This window comes from Podarcis cretensis, assembly GCF_951804945.1.
Source record: "Podarcis cretensis genome assembly, chromosome: 17".
Classification (NCBI taxonomy): Eukaryota; Metazoa; Chordata; class Lepidosauria; order Squamata; family Lacertidae; genus Podarcis; species Podarcis cretensis.
In genome coordinates this window covers 556,585-572,767 of record NC_137187.1, presented here as the reverse complement: position 1 = coordinate 572,767, position 16,183 = coordinate 556,585, and the positions used below count along the sequence as shown (strand labels likewise).

The 16,183-nt window shown below is 42.7% G+C and overlaps 2 protein-coding genes across 4 annotated transcripts in view; one reads left to right on the top strand and one right to left on the bottom strand.

Annotated features, from left to right (window-relative positions):
• The window catches only part of GSK3B (glycogen synthase kinase 3 beta), a 66,468-nt gene extending 51,938 nt beyond the window's left edge, over positions 1–14,530 (top strand). For both annotated transcript variants that reach the window (XM_079960308.1, XM_079960309.1), the window contains 2 exons: positions 3,826–3,924; positions 9,398–14,530. In XM_079960308.1, the coding sequence (XP_079816434.1) occupies positions 3,826–3,924; positions 9,398–9,465 (167 nt within the window). In that variant the 3' untranslated portion in view covers positions 9,466–14,530. The remainder of the gene's footprint in view (positions 1–3,825; positions 3,925–9,397) is intronic.
• CFAP91 (cilia and flagella associated protein 91) overlaps positions 14,529–16,183 on the bottom strand; it is a 26,501-nt gene continuing 24,846 nt past the window's right edge. For both annotated transcript variants that reach the window (XM_079960249.1, XM_079960250.1), the window contains one exon: positions 14,529–15,928. The gene's annotated coding sequence lies outside the window, so the exon portion shown is untranslated. The remainder of the gene's footprint in view (positions 15,929–16,183) is intronic.

Here is a 16,183-nt window from a genome sequence, read left to right as displayed (position 1 = left end):
TCTATTATTGGGGTTCCCCAGCTTTACAGAGATTTGGGTAGAGGGGCTAAAGAGACCTGTTGTGCAAATGGACACCCTTGCGTTAGTTGGCTACGGCCCAGGCAAGCAGGCAGGAGGACCTTTTGTTGTGGCTCAGGTTTATCTGGAGGTGCTTTAGCAAGAACATATTCAGCTCAAAAAAAAATTGCCATTGCCACTCTGACTGCTGCTTAAGTCGATGGTGACAGAGTGGCTGGGGAGGCCCGGCCGGATGGGTGGGGTATAAGTAATAAATTATTATTATTACGATAAGAGCATTCTCGCCAGTATTACACACTTGTGAAAAACAGAATGCCCTTCCGCTGGCCCCAAGCATGTAGAATTTTACTGTGCAGTAGGTTGTCTTATGTTGGTTTCCTGAAGCAAATGTGCTAGTAAACTGACAGTACAGTATCTGTTTTTCCTTTTTGTTTTGTTACCTATTTTATATGTAAATTTTCACTCTACTTTCCATCCCTCAAAAATGTTTGACAGAAAGTTTAATCTCACATGAGATCTGTACTAATAGAATAGCTGCAATTCAAAACACATTCTGCAGCAATCACTGTTGGGAAATGCAACTTGGGGCAGGTGGGGGAAACATAAGGGCAGCGTGTGCTGTGGTCTAAACCACAGAGCCTAGGACTTGCCGATCAGAAGGTCGGCGGTTCCAATCCCCGCGACGGGGTGAGCTCCCGTTGCTCGGTCCCTGCTCCTGCCAACCTAGCAGTTCGAAAGCACCTCAAAGTGCAAGTAGATAAATAGGTACCACTCCGGCGGGAAGGTAAATGGCATTTCCGTGCGCTGCTCTGGTTCGCCAGAAGCGGCTTAGTCATGCTGGCCACATGACCCGGAAGCTGTATGCTGGCTCCCTTGGCCAATAAAGCGAGATGAGTGCCGCAACCCCAGAGTCGGTCACAACTTGACCTAATGATCAGGGGTCCCTTTACCCTTTACCTTTAGTAGGGCACATGTAGGCATAAAAAAAGGCCTATTTTAAAAAGTCATCCCTGAAAGACAAATTGGAAGCCCCCAGGGAGGGGGATAGAAGCAGTCATGTATCAGGGAAAATAGGGATAGTTTGGGCATAGGTCATTTGCCCATGAATATTGGGGCATCTAGTCTCTATGGGTTGTTAGAGACAGAGGAGAGTTCAGTTAGCCATTTAGAAGGTCAGAACTGTTTTGATCTGGCTGGCTACCAGCAGACAGATTGTGATTGACTTCAAAAGTAAGTAATCCAGAAATCACTCCCCCCCCCACCCCCCCGGGGATCTGTAGCCCTTGTGTCCTTATTGCCCAAGGACAAAAGGATGGAGGGAGGGAACCTCCTGGCTTCTCCTCTTCCTCCTTCTTATCGTTTGGTCTCTCCCAGGGCATTCTTCAGGCCAGGGCGGTCCCTGCAGCCCCCAGGGCCGTTTGGGGTGGCCCTTGGCAACATTCCAGAAAAAAACACACCATAAAGCCTTTTTTAAAAATTGCATGTGTCACAAACTGTTAATGGAAGCACATACTTCTGTCTGTGTAATGGAATTGTTTAATAGTTAAATCTATTAAATCTAGTGTGTATTTAATTACATATATTTAATTAAATATATTAATTGTGTATATTAACTAATATTAAATAAACTTTAATCTTTTTAAAATGGAGATTTAATTCAGTGTGCGGCCCATGGATTCTTTACAAATAAAAATCAAATACAATAAAATTCCTGGTATAAAGCATCATTAGAAACTAAACAACATAACTGAAATAGAAGCCACCACCACGGCCTGTAACATCTAGCAAATCCGACCTTGACAAACGTCCACCTATAAACCTCACTATCAAGCATTCCCACCAACCATATCCATAACACAGCTAAGCCCCAGCCAACCATTTTTCACCAAATGAACATTGGCTCTACAAAAAAAATCACTGGCAGCATTAAACATAATTTACAGCCAGGTAATTCACCCTCCACCTCCATCTAGGGCAGCACAGTATCAAATAAACAGCAACACGTAAGTATTCCACAATTCAGTCTGTTACATTTTGACCAGTATAAATAGACATAACATTCTGATTTACGGTCCTGATTTATTGCCCTTTTTGGGGGATACTTTGAATAATTTTTGAAAAATACTTTATTAAGAGAAAATGTATGTATTACAAAACAAAATGAGAACAAATGTAGGTGACATAGAGCTAAATCATGAAGCATAGTAATAAGCTGCAGCATTTGATCATGATAATTTTATGTATGAGTTCATTTTTAATATTTTATAAATTCTTGGAAAAATATATTGATATGAAGATGCAAATTACAAAGTTTTAAATTACATTTCTTCTATAATTTCACTTTTTGTAAAGGCCTGTCCCTATAAAGACATTCAAGAGACACCTGAAAGTCAAAAGTGAGGGCAGCTGCCAAATTTCTGTTGGAGCAATGTTCCACAGCATGGGACTGGTGATGTGAAGCACTGACTTTTAGTTGAAGCCAGCCAGGCCTCTGGAACACAGGGGACAATTAGCAGCACTCTTCTGGGTGATCTCATAGAATTGTAGAGTTGGAAGGGACCACGAGGGTCATCTAGCCCAACCGTCTGCATAAATAAAAACATAGGCGTATCATCTGTACACTTCCCTCACCATGTGCAATACCCCTTGAAAAAGGCATGCTATGAAATCTCATGTAGATACAAGAGCGTGTCTAAATCAACCCTCACTCAGACAAGCCTGCACTTCCTTTCAAGAAGAGGGCAGTCGTATGGTACACCTGAGCGTCCCCTTTGCAGTAGCAGCAGGCTCCCCAACCAAGCGTCTCCATTGCCAAGGAGCTCTCCAGAGCAACACTGCACAATGTGCAAGAGGCCGCCATTAGAAAGAAACAAAGGGCATTAGCAGCGAACATCTAAACCTGGTTGCTGCCCTATGTCTGATCTAACAACCAAGCAACCAACCATCTAGGTTATCGTTTCATTTTACCTAGCTTCACAAATATCATCGGGAGTGTCTGCTTGGCCCGACTATAATGCCTGGCAACTCTGTATACTGTTTCAGGAACATAGTCCAGAACCAAATTAAGGTATACCTCATCTTCCCTCCCTTGGTCAAACTGTGATATAATTGCCCTTAAGGTATCCTGGGCACAGGAGCAATGAGAACCTTGACTCTGGCCCAGTACCATGTGAGCAGCCAGTGCAGATGTTTTAGTTCAGTATAGGTGTCACACACTGCTGTATGTCTGCCCCCCACCAGTAGTCCAGCTGCTGCATTCTGCAGCAGATACTGCTTCTGGACCAGGCCCAAGGGCAGCCCCAGATACAGCACATTGCAATAATCCAGTCTCAAGGTTAAGGATGCATGGACTACAGTGGCCAAGTGATCCTGGTCTAGATATTGCTATAGTTGGGGTACCAGACAGAGCTGGCAGTAGGCAGTCCCAGCCACAGCGGAGGATGTTAAGAATGCAGTCACAAGAAGTCATTAAGCAATTAGAATACTCTTTTGAAACTCACATTCCAAGGGCATGTCTGTAGCAGTTCATTTTTGTACTCTAGCTGAAATAGTACTAATAACGACAGTTTCTTTTACGGATTTGGAAGGTAGAGTGACTGCAATATAATACCAGCTGCTTCAGTCTCATAGTTCATACTCGCTTCCCTTGTCTGAGCCGTTTCCAGCTCTGGGAAAGCCTGTTAGAATCATAGATTCTTAGCAACACATGGCCATGTGGCTGATGTGGGATAGGAGACACTGTGAAGCGACTGGCAGAGGCTCCCTGTGGGCTGGCTGTGAATACTCTCTTCTTCAACTTCCTTCTAGAACTGTCAAGTAATCCGTCTCTGGCTTCGACCCTCATACCTGCTCATGCTCGGAATCAGGCAGCTGCTTCAACCCCGACAAATGTTCCAGCAGCCTCAGGTGAGACTTTCTTCATGCCTGCCACGTTTCTGCTTGCGAAACTATTCCACCCCCCGTACCAAACTGTCTTCCCTGACACGGTGTGTCCTCAGTTACTGATCATATCTTGTTTGCGAACTGAAAAGGAAAAAATAGCAGCCAATACCAATTGTGTTTGCTAGATTGATTTCCATTTCAGACATGGGGTGAATAAGGGAACACCAGCAATTTCCACTCCAGATTTCCAATTTCATCAGCATTCTGCAACACCTGTACTTACTGGGATAGTGCAGCCTGAGGATGGGGACAGGTTTCTTAGAGAGGTGAGGGCCACCACGTGTGTGCAGGATCCTTGCCCTTCCTGGCTCATGAAAGCAGCCGAGGAAGACTAACCAAGTGGGTAAGGGTGGCGATTGAACACGTTCAGCAAAGCAGGGTTGCAACCTGCCGTAAAGAGGCAGTGATAAGACCTTTGCTGGAAAAGCCCACAGTTTTGTATAATGACTGGCCAGTCCCCAATATTCCATTCTTAGGCACGGTGCTGGAGTGTGTGGCCGCTTCTCCGCTCCAAGCTTTTCTGAATGAGACAGATCATCCATATCCATTTAATACTGGCTCCAGCCATGATTATGGGACAGAAAAAGCATTGGTTGTGTTAGTGGATGACCTACACCAGGAACCAGACAAGAGGAGTTGGTTCTCCTGGACCTCCGATACCATTGGCCCTGGTTTCTCCGTGGGACACCTCCCTGGGATGGGATGTGGAGGCACTGTTTTATGGTGCTTGTATAATCTTATTGTGATTATTTATGTCTTGTATATGCATACCTCCCTATATCTGTAGATCTCAGGGTTGTTCACAACATAAAATTACAATGTAATAAACACAAAATACATAACAAAAATAAGAGCAAAGACAACCTGATAATCCCCCCTTCCGCAACACATTTTGAAGGGTATCAGATGTCACTCAGCCAAAGGCCTGGTTAAAGAGGAACATTGTCACCCGGCGCCTAAAGGTGTATAAAGAAGGTGCCAGCCAAACCTCCCTGGGGAGAGAATTCCACAAAGAGGGAGCCATTGCGGAAAAGGCCTGCTCTCATATTGCCACCCTCTGGACTGCTTGAGGAGGGGCACAAAGAAGGGCCTGGTGGGGTCATAAGAAGAGAGGCAGTCCTTGAGGGATGGTGCTCCTGAGCCGCTTAGTCCTAGGGGAGGTGTTGCTGTGGGTCTTCTGTTTGCTGCTCTTAACCTGAGGTGTCCCTCGGGGTCTGTCCTGCCCCAATGCTATTTAACATTTGCAGGATGCCTCTAGGAGAGGTTGTCCAGAGTTTTGGGGGTTGCTGCCACCATTCCATCTCTCCATCTAAATATGACGAAGCTGGTTTGGTGTTAGTAACGGACTGGAGGAGGGTGAAAAAACTGAAGGTCATGGTCAGTTGAAAGGCAGATGAGGGACTAGGGATTCATTATGTGCTGGAGGGGGTTACACTCCCTGAAAAACTCAGGTTCGCAGCTTGGGAGTATTCACAGATTGAACCCTTAATGGCCAGATTTAGGCAGTGGCCAGGAGCACATTTGCACATTTAAAACTAGTGCACTGTTCCTGTTCCTGGAGATGTCTGCTCTGGCCATGATGCCTTAGTTACATCCTGTTTAGATTCCTGCAATGACCTGTGTGTGGAGGCCTTTGAAAAGTGTTTGGAAACTTCAGCTGGTCCAAGATGCTGCAGCCAATTTGCTCCCTGGAGCTAATCACAGGGAGAATAGAAACACCGTCACAGCAGCACCACAGGGTACCAGTCCATTACCGGTTATGATCTATAAAGCCCTATATAACTTGAGTCCAGGGTATCTGAAGGACCTCATCTCTTGTACAGTGGTGCCTCGCAAGACGAAATTAATCCGTTCCGCGAGTCTCTTTGTCTTGCGGTTTTTTCGTCTTGCGAAGCATGGCTATTAGCGGATTAGCACTATTAGCGGCTTAGCGGCTGTTAGCGGCTTAGCGGCTTAGAAAAAGGGGGGGGAAAGGGAAAAAACTCGCAAGACGTTTCGTCTTGCGAAGCAAGCCCATAGGGAAATTCGTCTTGCGAAGCACCTCAAAAGACGGAAAACTCTTTCGTCTAGCGAGTTTTTCGTCTTGCGAGGCATTCGTCTTGCGGGGCACCACTGTATGACCCTGCTTGGACTGAGATGTGCCGGGTCATCTCTCTTGAAGAAGGAACACAATTGGTAAAAATACTGCAAGCTCCTGGATGCTACTTCAGTGTCCAGCAGCAGAGCTAGATTAAGCAGCACCAACAAACTGCAGAACAGGTTCTTCAGGGGCAATGCGATGAATACCACATCCCTAGATTGTGTTGACCAATCTCAGTTTTCTACAGCAGTACCTGAACCTCTGTTTGTTAGCACTCATGCAGACGACTTATTGGCTCCAGGTGTTTGTTCAGGGTGTTTATGGTTATACCTGGATCCGATGAATAAGAGAGGAAAAATAAAATTGATACCAGCCAACTCAAAACCCAAGTTAGAAATAAAAATGAGTGGGTAACCAGAACTACATACAGGATTCCCAATCTTGCTATGTCACTGATTTGATGCATAAAAGGGCATTACAATGCTATATTTTCAATCTCTCTCTTAATAAACCCTAACAAACAGTTTGTCCTTTTCACTGCTGATGCATAACAAGTCAAGTTTTAATAGCACTAGCTGCTATGGTCCCAACATCTCTTTCCTGGATAATAGACGCTAGTTCAAAATGTATATGAAATAAGCATTTGTTTGCTTCAGTGGTTCACCATTTTACACTTCTTGCCACTTTGTTCACTATTTGTTCAGCGTAGCGGTGCCATTTTGGCGCATTCTGGTTGCTTGGAATTTTATCACCCTCAGTGCTTTGGTGTCTTCTGTAAACTTAAATACTTAGTTACCTAAGGCTGTTTCCCCAAAACCACACCCAGCTGCCAGCGAATATCTGGGAACCTTAAAGTGCTCTCCCAACCATTCATTTGATGATGATGATGATGATGACGATGATGATGATGATGATGATGATGATGATGATGATTATTATTATTATTATTATACCACCGTATACCCGGGGGGTCTGTCACTGCCTATTGGGAACCCTATAGCACAGTCCAGCCCTGCATGGCACAACCAACCTTTGCCTAAACCATTGTATGTTGGGACAATTACAGATTCATCAGAGACTGAAAAATGTATTGGTGATCTATAGCTGGCTGTGGAGTCTGGTTTAATGAGTATGTTCTGCATTTATTGACTCATCCTTTTTTCCTGCTTGGGTATTTATATGACTGTTAAAAAATGTTAAAGAGCTACTTAATTATATTACACAAAGTTAAGTGTGTCTCCCCCCCCCCCATTATTTTTCTAGTTTGATCTAATGGATAGCCTTTTGGTAGAGATGGCTCTCACTTACATCAGATTGTCTCAGAAATACTTTATCCAGAAATCAGTGGGCAAAACTAATTCATTCTTGAGCAAAATATGAATTCATGTGCTTCAACCCTTTTACCAACTGCCCCCCTCCAGTGGCAGCCACAGCTGTCCTTGTTGCTAGAAGAGGAAAAGAAGGTGATGTCTGCTGGTGATGCAGTTCTCCCAAAGGCTCCTGCAATGACAGCAGGTTTTGTGAATGCCAAGCAGAACTTGCAAAGTACAGAAGTGCTTGGTTTTTCTTTGCTAAATAGTGGGGGGGGGCAGCCCTCTGCAACTGCAGTTTAGCAGAACAAAAGCAGAGCTCCACCAGCACATAATGCGTATGTTTCAAGCAAAATAAAGCTTTCCCATTGTAGTAGACTTTAGGAGAACTACACCATCCAGCAGAAAGTAGATTCCCCACTCTTCTGGCAGAGGGGAGATCAGGTCAACCTTCTTTCTTTTTAGCAGCACCAACCTGAGAATGAGAATTCGGGTACTTACACAGCTATTGTCTTCTGTAAAGATGGCTCACCAAATAGAGCAACTCACGAACATCAGATACTACAGGTCTATGCGAGTGTCTCAATTTATTGCAGTCCAACATTTTTCTTTTCTTTTTTTATATAAAATTTTGTAATTGCTTTGATTTGCACCATGAAACCCTTCTTAATTATCCTTTCCCTCTTGCTGTGTTTTATTATGGACTCAGTAAATCACACCGCTGTTCCGAACCCTGTTTTTATTGTCTACTGAATTCAGGAGAGGAGTTAGGGAAAAGGAGCATAGTGGGCTCCCAATACTTTTCTAACTCTGTAGAATCAAATAGTGTCACCTCTTAGCATCCTGTTTATTTGTGTCTGTTTATCAATCAAGTGTTTTAATACCTGTTCATCAGTAAATTATGTTCAAAAGATGTTGCGTATGTGAAGCCTAAACCTCAGCTATTTGGTAAAGAACCATGATTGGCCAAGGTTTATTAGTCAGATGGGTTTTATGCGAGGAACTGCCCCAGATATAGCCAGGCATCACTGTAACACGATGCCACCTTTGCCTTCTGATATTGCTTGGTTCCTCTTGATTTATCAGTACAGTGGTGCCCCGCAAGACGAACGCCTCGCAAGACGAAAAACCCGCTAGACGAAAGGGTTTTCCGTTTTTCGAGGCGCTTCGCAAGACGAATTTCCCTATGGGCTTGCTTCGCAAGACGAAAACGTCTTGCGAGTCTTGTGATTTTTTTCGCTCCCCCCCCTTTTTCTAAGCCGCTAATAGCCGCTTTGCCGCTTATAGCCGCTAATCCGCTAAGCCGCTAATAGGCTTGCTTCGCAAGACGAAAAAACCGCAAGACGAAGAGACTCGCGGAACGGATTCTTTTCGTCTTGCAAGGCACCACTGTACCTCACAATCTGCTGGCTGTGTTCATGAGAAAAGGGGCAGAGATGTTTTTCCCCTGCTTTCCCAAGCCTTCAGTGTGTGGCACGTGAAACCTGATCTTGGCATCAGGCCCTGCCACTGCTTTTCCAGAGCCATGACTTTGGGGCATGTCCAGCTGTAGTTGAACCAAATAGTCTGATCTAGGCCTTAGCCATCTTTGCATGTTTGCTGGAACTCACAAGGATTAAAAGTGCAAACCACCCTCCCAATATCCCCCAGCACACCAGCTCCTCTGAGACCTTTGCATGCTGAGCTGTTGTGCATGTTCTACCAAATAAATTAGAAGTCTCCACAGGATCAGGACCCCTACCTTACCAGGATTCCTGATTATGTGGAAGCGGAAGCCTTGTTCAGGGACTTCATATCGAAAAGGAGCCAGCAAACATTGGGGGTTGAGGTGAGGCTTATGTCTGCTCTTCTACACGCTTGTAACTCTCCTGCCAGAAGAGGACTCTCTTGTTTTCCAGGTACCAAACAGGCCCTTTTAAAAAGTGCCCAATTTCTCGCTGACATTCAGGTGTCTCCCCTTGCCACAGCTGGCTTAAGAGGCCTGCCCGCAAGCAGCAAGTTTCCAATATTTAACCGGTGTCTTTGCTTTCTTTTGCGGTGTTTGCAGATGCCAATGCAGGAGATCGAGTTCAGACCAATAATGTAGCTTCAGCATCAGCCTCCAACTCCACCTGAACTGGTCACAAGCAGCAACCTGTACAGGAACAATCGCCAGTAATTTTGAGTCTTGCTCAGCAACGCTGGTCACATTTGGAAAGAAAATTTAAAAAGAGGAAAAAAACCCTGTTCATTATAGTGTTCGATTTTTTTTTTTATTGTTGTTCTTATTTAACCTTGTAAAATAGAAATTCAAACCAGTTTCATTGTGTGCTCACTCTGCTGCGGGCCCTTTGGGGCAGGGGTGGGAAGAGGGGAAGTGGAGCAAAAGAACACACCAACGTCTCTTCCCAGGACAATCTTCTAATTTCAAACAATTGCTGTTGTGTACTTTAGAATCAGGAATCTTCTCTCATGCCCCCCCACAACCGAAAGGAGAACCCTCATTCTGCTGAAGCTCCTTTTGTTAAGCCTTGTATTTTTAAGTGAAGTTTCAACTTTTGGTGTAGTGCACAACTTGAATTTGGTTGGGAGCTTAGCAGGAGTTGCTCACCGTGAATAACATACACAGGAGACCTTAACTATCTTTGATTTGGGATGAGGAGGAAGGAAAATGTGAGGTCTAAGATACACTGAATTGCCAAAGCCAGGGGAGGGGGGGGGGGCAACTGCTGTATGAATAAAGCTTAAGGGCAAATCTTGATCTTAAATTCCGTTCTAGCATTGGAGAATTCTGCAGATATGTATGTTACATATACACACACAGACTATCGGCTTGAATGAAAAATGCTCATTCACCTACCTTAAAGATCCCTGAACATTAAAGGTTCTGTAAAGCACAAAAGAGACCATAATCAGTCACTTGCATTCTTCAACAGGTGGGAGCAAGTGTACCCTCCCTCCAGGTGCAGAAAACAGACAGGAAACCAGTGGAGAGGTACTTCTACACCTTGCCCCCCTTCTTTTTTAAACTCTAAACTGGCTTCTTTCTCAAAGAAGCAAACAGGAAAACAATGCCAGGGTTTATAACGTGAATGGACGTAAACTTCCATTGCAATTAGAGCTCTCAAATCGACACATTATTTTTAGGTGATTCTAAAATCCAAATCTGGAATTTTGTATTTAATGTCACCTTTTTTTTTAAAGCTTCCTTCTTTCTAATCTTTATTTATTGATCTTCCACGGTTGCTGTTGTGGTGCTTTCACAATGGTAGTATATTAATGAGTAGACAAATCAGTTTACTTGCTCTTGCTGACTTATAGAAAGCTAAGTGTGTGTGTATATATGCACATATACATATACATATATATATATATTATAAATATATACATAGATACAGTGCTGCTTTTTATTTTTTAATCTATAATTGGTCTGACTGAAGCAGAAATGCCTGTTTCTAGTGTCTGTGTTCTGGGTTATTTTGTAGTGGCAAAAAGTCAAGTCTCTCTGTTTTTGAAGCGAAAGCAATACTTCTTGAAAGGCGTTAGGGAAGTTGCAAGAAGGAATGCCATTGCTGCCGGAGCAACCGAGACAGGCTCTCTACGTCTAGCTTTCTACTTTGATGGAGAGATGTGCTCACCTAGCCTTACACTCATTCAAATGAATCTCAGTCATCTTGGTGCTTGTGAGAGTTTATTTCATTGTTGAATCTTTTGAAACATGATTTGCTGATTTGGCCCGGGGGGAACTCAGCATTATGCAGATGCAGCCACTGGAAGGCAACAAGGCCTCCTCTTTCTTCTCACGTTTATGAAGCTGGGTCTGAGAGTCTCATCTGATTAAAGGTGCTTGTCAAGGAGGGAGCTGTTGGGCTGTCTCAAAAAAGGATGAACAGAAAGTTCAGATACATGGTTATTAAAATAGCCTCAAGGGGAATGGGTATGGAACCCATATTGGTTTAAACACTCCAGTTTTCTATAAATGGGCCCATGGCGAATGAGAGGCCTGGAAGGGGATCTTGCTTGTAGGAAAGGAGCCTATAGGTGTCTTCCATGTTGATTTATAGCCCTCGTGATCAGAGCTCTTGAGACACTTGAACAAGCAGGAGGATGACCTAGAGAAAACTCAGTTTGCAGTCATGAGAGCAGGACAGTCTAGGCTCAGGAGAGAGATGGTGTCTTAGGATTCGCATTACTGTTAGTTTGATGCTAGCAGGGAAGAAGAATGAAAAGCGTTAATTATTTTTTTTAAAAAATTGTTTTGTGTGTGTATGTGTGTGTGTATGTGTAAACTGAGATCCTGATGGTTTTATTTTCTCGTGGATCATGGCGGGACTGCAGACAAAATTTTATACAAATCTAGATCCAGGTGTTTCAATACCATTTTTGTAAATAAACAAGACAAAAGCTCCTCACCAAATTCAAGTTTGTACATTAGTTGTTCTTAAAATTTTGAGTTGTATTGCTTTGTATGTAAATATGTGGACCCAGGAACTGCTGTTAATGAGCAAAACGTTACCATTCAGGGCAGTTAAATCTGTTTTAATAATCAGACAAAATGTAGACGAGCTTTTTAAAGCCATATAGTTTTAACTCTGTACAGTAGATAACCGGCCTGTATTATTGTAACAATAACTCTAGCGATGTATAGTATATCTATATAGTTTGGAGTGCCTTTGCTTCCATAATTTTTTTATTATTTTATTTTATTCCTTTTTTTTGTACCAGATGTCTCACACATGGAAATCTTTGTTTCCCTTCTTTGAGTTATTTCATGTCAGTAGTATAATTAAAAAGAAAATTCATTCAATTTTTATTTTTATTTTTACTTCAAACCATGGCTTTGTTCGTAGGTGTTTAAAAGTTTCTCTCCTTACCCACAATAGCAGTGACCGGTTTCATTTTACGTTTGCTATCTTGGCATCTAAGTGGCAAGTTTACATTTTGCTCGTCTTTTCCCAGTACGTTTGTCCAGAGTTACTTGTAGACAACAGCTTCTGGCTAGGAGCTTTAGTTTAGTCTTTGTTTCTGTAGAGGCAAAATAGGGCTTTGCAAAGAAGCTGTCATGGAATGGGGGTGGGGGCAGCAGGGGGGTGGAAGAATTGGGGTCTCACTCACTCACACATCCTTTCTGCTTTTTTTGGCCAGAGATTAATCTGTGGTATTGAGAGTCTGTAGTTGTAGATTATCACTTTCCCTCCCTCTCACCCCGAAGTTTTATTTTCTTATGAAAGTCATTTTGAAGTTGACCTTAATTTCTGTGCCCAGCACAAAGGCCTTGCTTTGAAAACTCTGCTCACTTGTGTGTTTGACCTTGTTAGTATTCCACGTGAGATTCTCTTCTTCGGTGGCAAAATGCTGAACTTTTTATCAAACCAAAGGTTGCTGTTTTGTTTTTGGCTTTTTGTCTTTTTGTAATCATCTTGTGTTCATTCCAGTAAGGCGGAGGCTGCACTTTTTCTGGTGACACAAAGGTCAGTGATAGCATTTTGTTTCTGACAGTCCACTCCGAAGTCTGTTTTTGTGGCTTGTTTTTAAATGAAGTACCTTAATGGTCTCTTGATCTATCCTTTGTCTGCATTGCAACTGTGCATGTCCCTGAGATGGCATCAACAATATTTTGTCCCCCCAGCTGAAAGTCAATCAAGACACTTATCTTAATTTTGAAGTACCTTCCTTTAAACAAAGGGGTGTGTGGAATCAACAAAGATTACTCTGAAGTCATCTAACTGATACTTGAGCATATACTTCTTTTTATAAATAAGCCAAGTGATGGTGAATGTCCATAATTAGTGTTAATTTGAAATGTTCCCAGATTAGTAATGCTTCTTAAGAAATGCTACCAATAAACTATTATCCATTATAAATCCCAGCCACTAGAGGTCAAAGCCAGTAATGAAAAGCACAGTTTAGTATGTAACCCAGGACCTACATTTGCCAGGTGTATACATCAGAAAGCCTTTGAATTCCCAATATTTCTATAGCGGCTAATTACTTGCTTCATTTGTGACAAGGCAATAAAAGCAAAATGAAAAGGCGTAATAAAGACTTGTACCTAAAGGGTTAGCTTGAGATACATATTTTCCTTCCTTGTGTTGTTTGTTCTTGGTTTTTTTTGGAAAAAAACAATTTATATATATAAATGAACGTTTATATATATAAATAATATGCTTGCCTGTAAAATTTGCGTTTGTTACTATGTTGCTGATAGATCACTTGGGCTTGTGCACACAATTACCGTGATCACTTCCATCTTAAAAGCAGAAAATCTAAAATCTATATATAATGGACTGTGGGTTGTATACAAACTATTGCATACACGTACAAAGCTGTCTTGATTCAAAGAAGAAGCAAAACATGTATAACATTATTACTACTTGAATGCCTCTGTGACTGATTAATTTTTTCATTTTAAATATAAACTTTTTTGTGGAGAGTATGCTTAATGTTTTATTATTTTGCCTCCTCCCTTCTGCTCCTTTGTAAATACATTTTGTTCTGTGTGACTTGGTTCGGAAATAGTTAACTGGTACTGTAATTTGCATTAAATAAAAAGTAGGTTAGCCTGGACATGAAATTTAAAAATACAAAGTGTGTGGTCTTTATTTCAAAACTCTTGGAACTTTTCTGTATCCCACCTCCATTAAAAGTCTCTTCTTCTGCTCCTATTCACCTTTTTCCAGAACTGTTCCTCACCCCGCCCAACAAGGGGGTTTGACTCTTTATATAATAAACACAGGGAGCTAGCATGTTTTCTTAAATGGTCTGTATTAATCTGTGATACTTTTGCAAGAGATAACAGCTTCTGTCTTCCACCAAACCATTTGATTTGATGGAAAGGAAGAGGAACCCTTTGACAGTTATCATCCTCGATGACCCTACTTTATCTGCAAGATGTGCTGAGACATATTATAATGCACTTCCTTTCTTTGAGCCCCTGAGTAAATCTGGTGATGGTGTGAAGAGTTTATAATAACCATGTCTTGTGGGGCTGTTCCTCCAACAAATCGGCACGTTGCTATCTCTGAGCTGGGTTTCAGTCCTGGATAATGTATGTATTCAATGTGATGTCTGTTTGCGCAAAAGAAAATTTCTTTTTCAAGCCGAATGACTGGTCAGATCTATTCTGTTACTATACTAAAAGGCTAGATGCAAGGTCATGTGACTACTGCTTCAATAAATTAAAAAAATATATTGCAAAAAAGACTCCTCTTCATTTTTATTAATCATACACGCGACAGCCAGGTTGGGGCAGAGCAGAAGTTGTGGGAAGACGCTTGAAGTCATCCTGGGAGGCTGGCACTTCTCGTTTTCAGTTCTTAGATAGCTAATAAGAAGAGTCCATCTTGGGGGAGGGAGGTGGCAGCCACCCCTACATTGCTTCTGATTTTCTCCCTATTGCTTCACCTTCCCTCCCCTACTCCGCTTCTGTTTGCCCTGGCTCTCCCACAACTGTTGCGTTCTCTGCCCATATCCTCCATCTGGCTCACAGGCAGATTTGGAGAACAGATGCATTAGGAGGAGGTGTTACTCCTTCGTCGTAGACCATCTAGGCCAAAAGGTGTGGACTCCTCCAAAGGACACTCAACCATTTCATCCCTCAATGCACAGCAGTCCGTGGTTCTAGAACAAGGTGATGGTCCTTGAAAAGAACAGAAAACCCAAGGTGGGGAGGTTAAAGTGCCAGCCAGCCTACCTTCAGAAAGCCTTGAAGTTTCAGCAGTTGTCCCTGAGTGTGCCATGGCAAGCGATGCCCATTGTGAGCTTTCCACAAGCTCCTTTTTGCTGCGCCTTGCGCCCTGCTACCCTGAGCTGGCCATGCCTAGGACCTTTGACTAGTCTTGCCTTCTTCCTATGCCCTATCTTCAGGAAATGGCCCCTGTCCTAGGAGCAACTTGTCCCAGTGCCAACCCAGTCATTCCTTAGACCAAAGCTGGAAGATCACGGGGCAGCAATGTGTTCCAGCCCTGACTTCTTTTACTCCGTCTCTTCTTGTGTGCCCTATTCTTGTTCTGTCTTTCACAAGAACATCCCTCCTTCTGCAGATTCCTTACTTGTTTCTCTCTCTCTCTCTCTCTCTCTCTCTCTCTCTCTCTCTCTCTGCTTTCCTTTGCCCAAGTCTTTCCAAGGCTGCTGGAGCTTGAAGAGGAGACAAAGAGAGGTTGTAGGGCTTCTCTGCAAGACCTTCCCTCTAGGCCCAGAGTTTTGGTAGTTGGGCGTGATTTATTCTATGATGAGAAGATACAAGACTTCCAAACTCTCCTGTGTGCTGTCTTTTCCCCGCAGCTGCAAAAAACCCCAGCCCTAACCCTAAGCTTCAGGGTGGGAAATGTATGTTTTTTGAAGTATCTCTCTAATTGTTCTGCTTTTCTTGCAAAACTCTTATTTTTCTTGCTGCCAATTGGATTTCAAGATTTTAACGCTGCAGTCTATGAAAATATTAAAAAAATTATTCTGCTGTTGCTCTCGGTTTGTTTGATATGGTAAACACAAAGATGTTTTAGAAAGAAAGGAGGGCACAATGCAAAAAATGGGGGGAAGACCTCAGAGGTGAATATTAGTCCAAGGTACTTCAAGCCTTTTGGTGGTTCCTCAGGGGCAACTAGAAAAGCAAGATATACAAACCATCAGCAATGAATAATGAGAATTGTAAAACTCATTGTAAAAAATACACATCATTATGAAACAATGTGCAAGAGTTTGCATAATGGGTCTTAAACACGAAAACACCTCATTAATGAAACTTCATCTGATTTCTCCTAAAGAATCCCTATACAGTTGTACCTCTACTTACGTATCCCTCTGGATACAGAATCTTCGGGTTAAGCCGGCCATGGCAAACCCAGAAGTGTATACT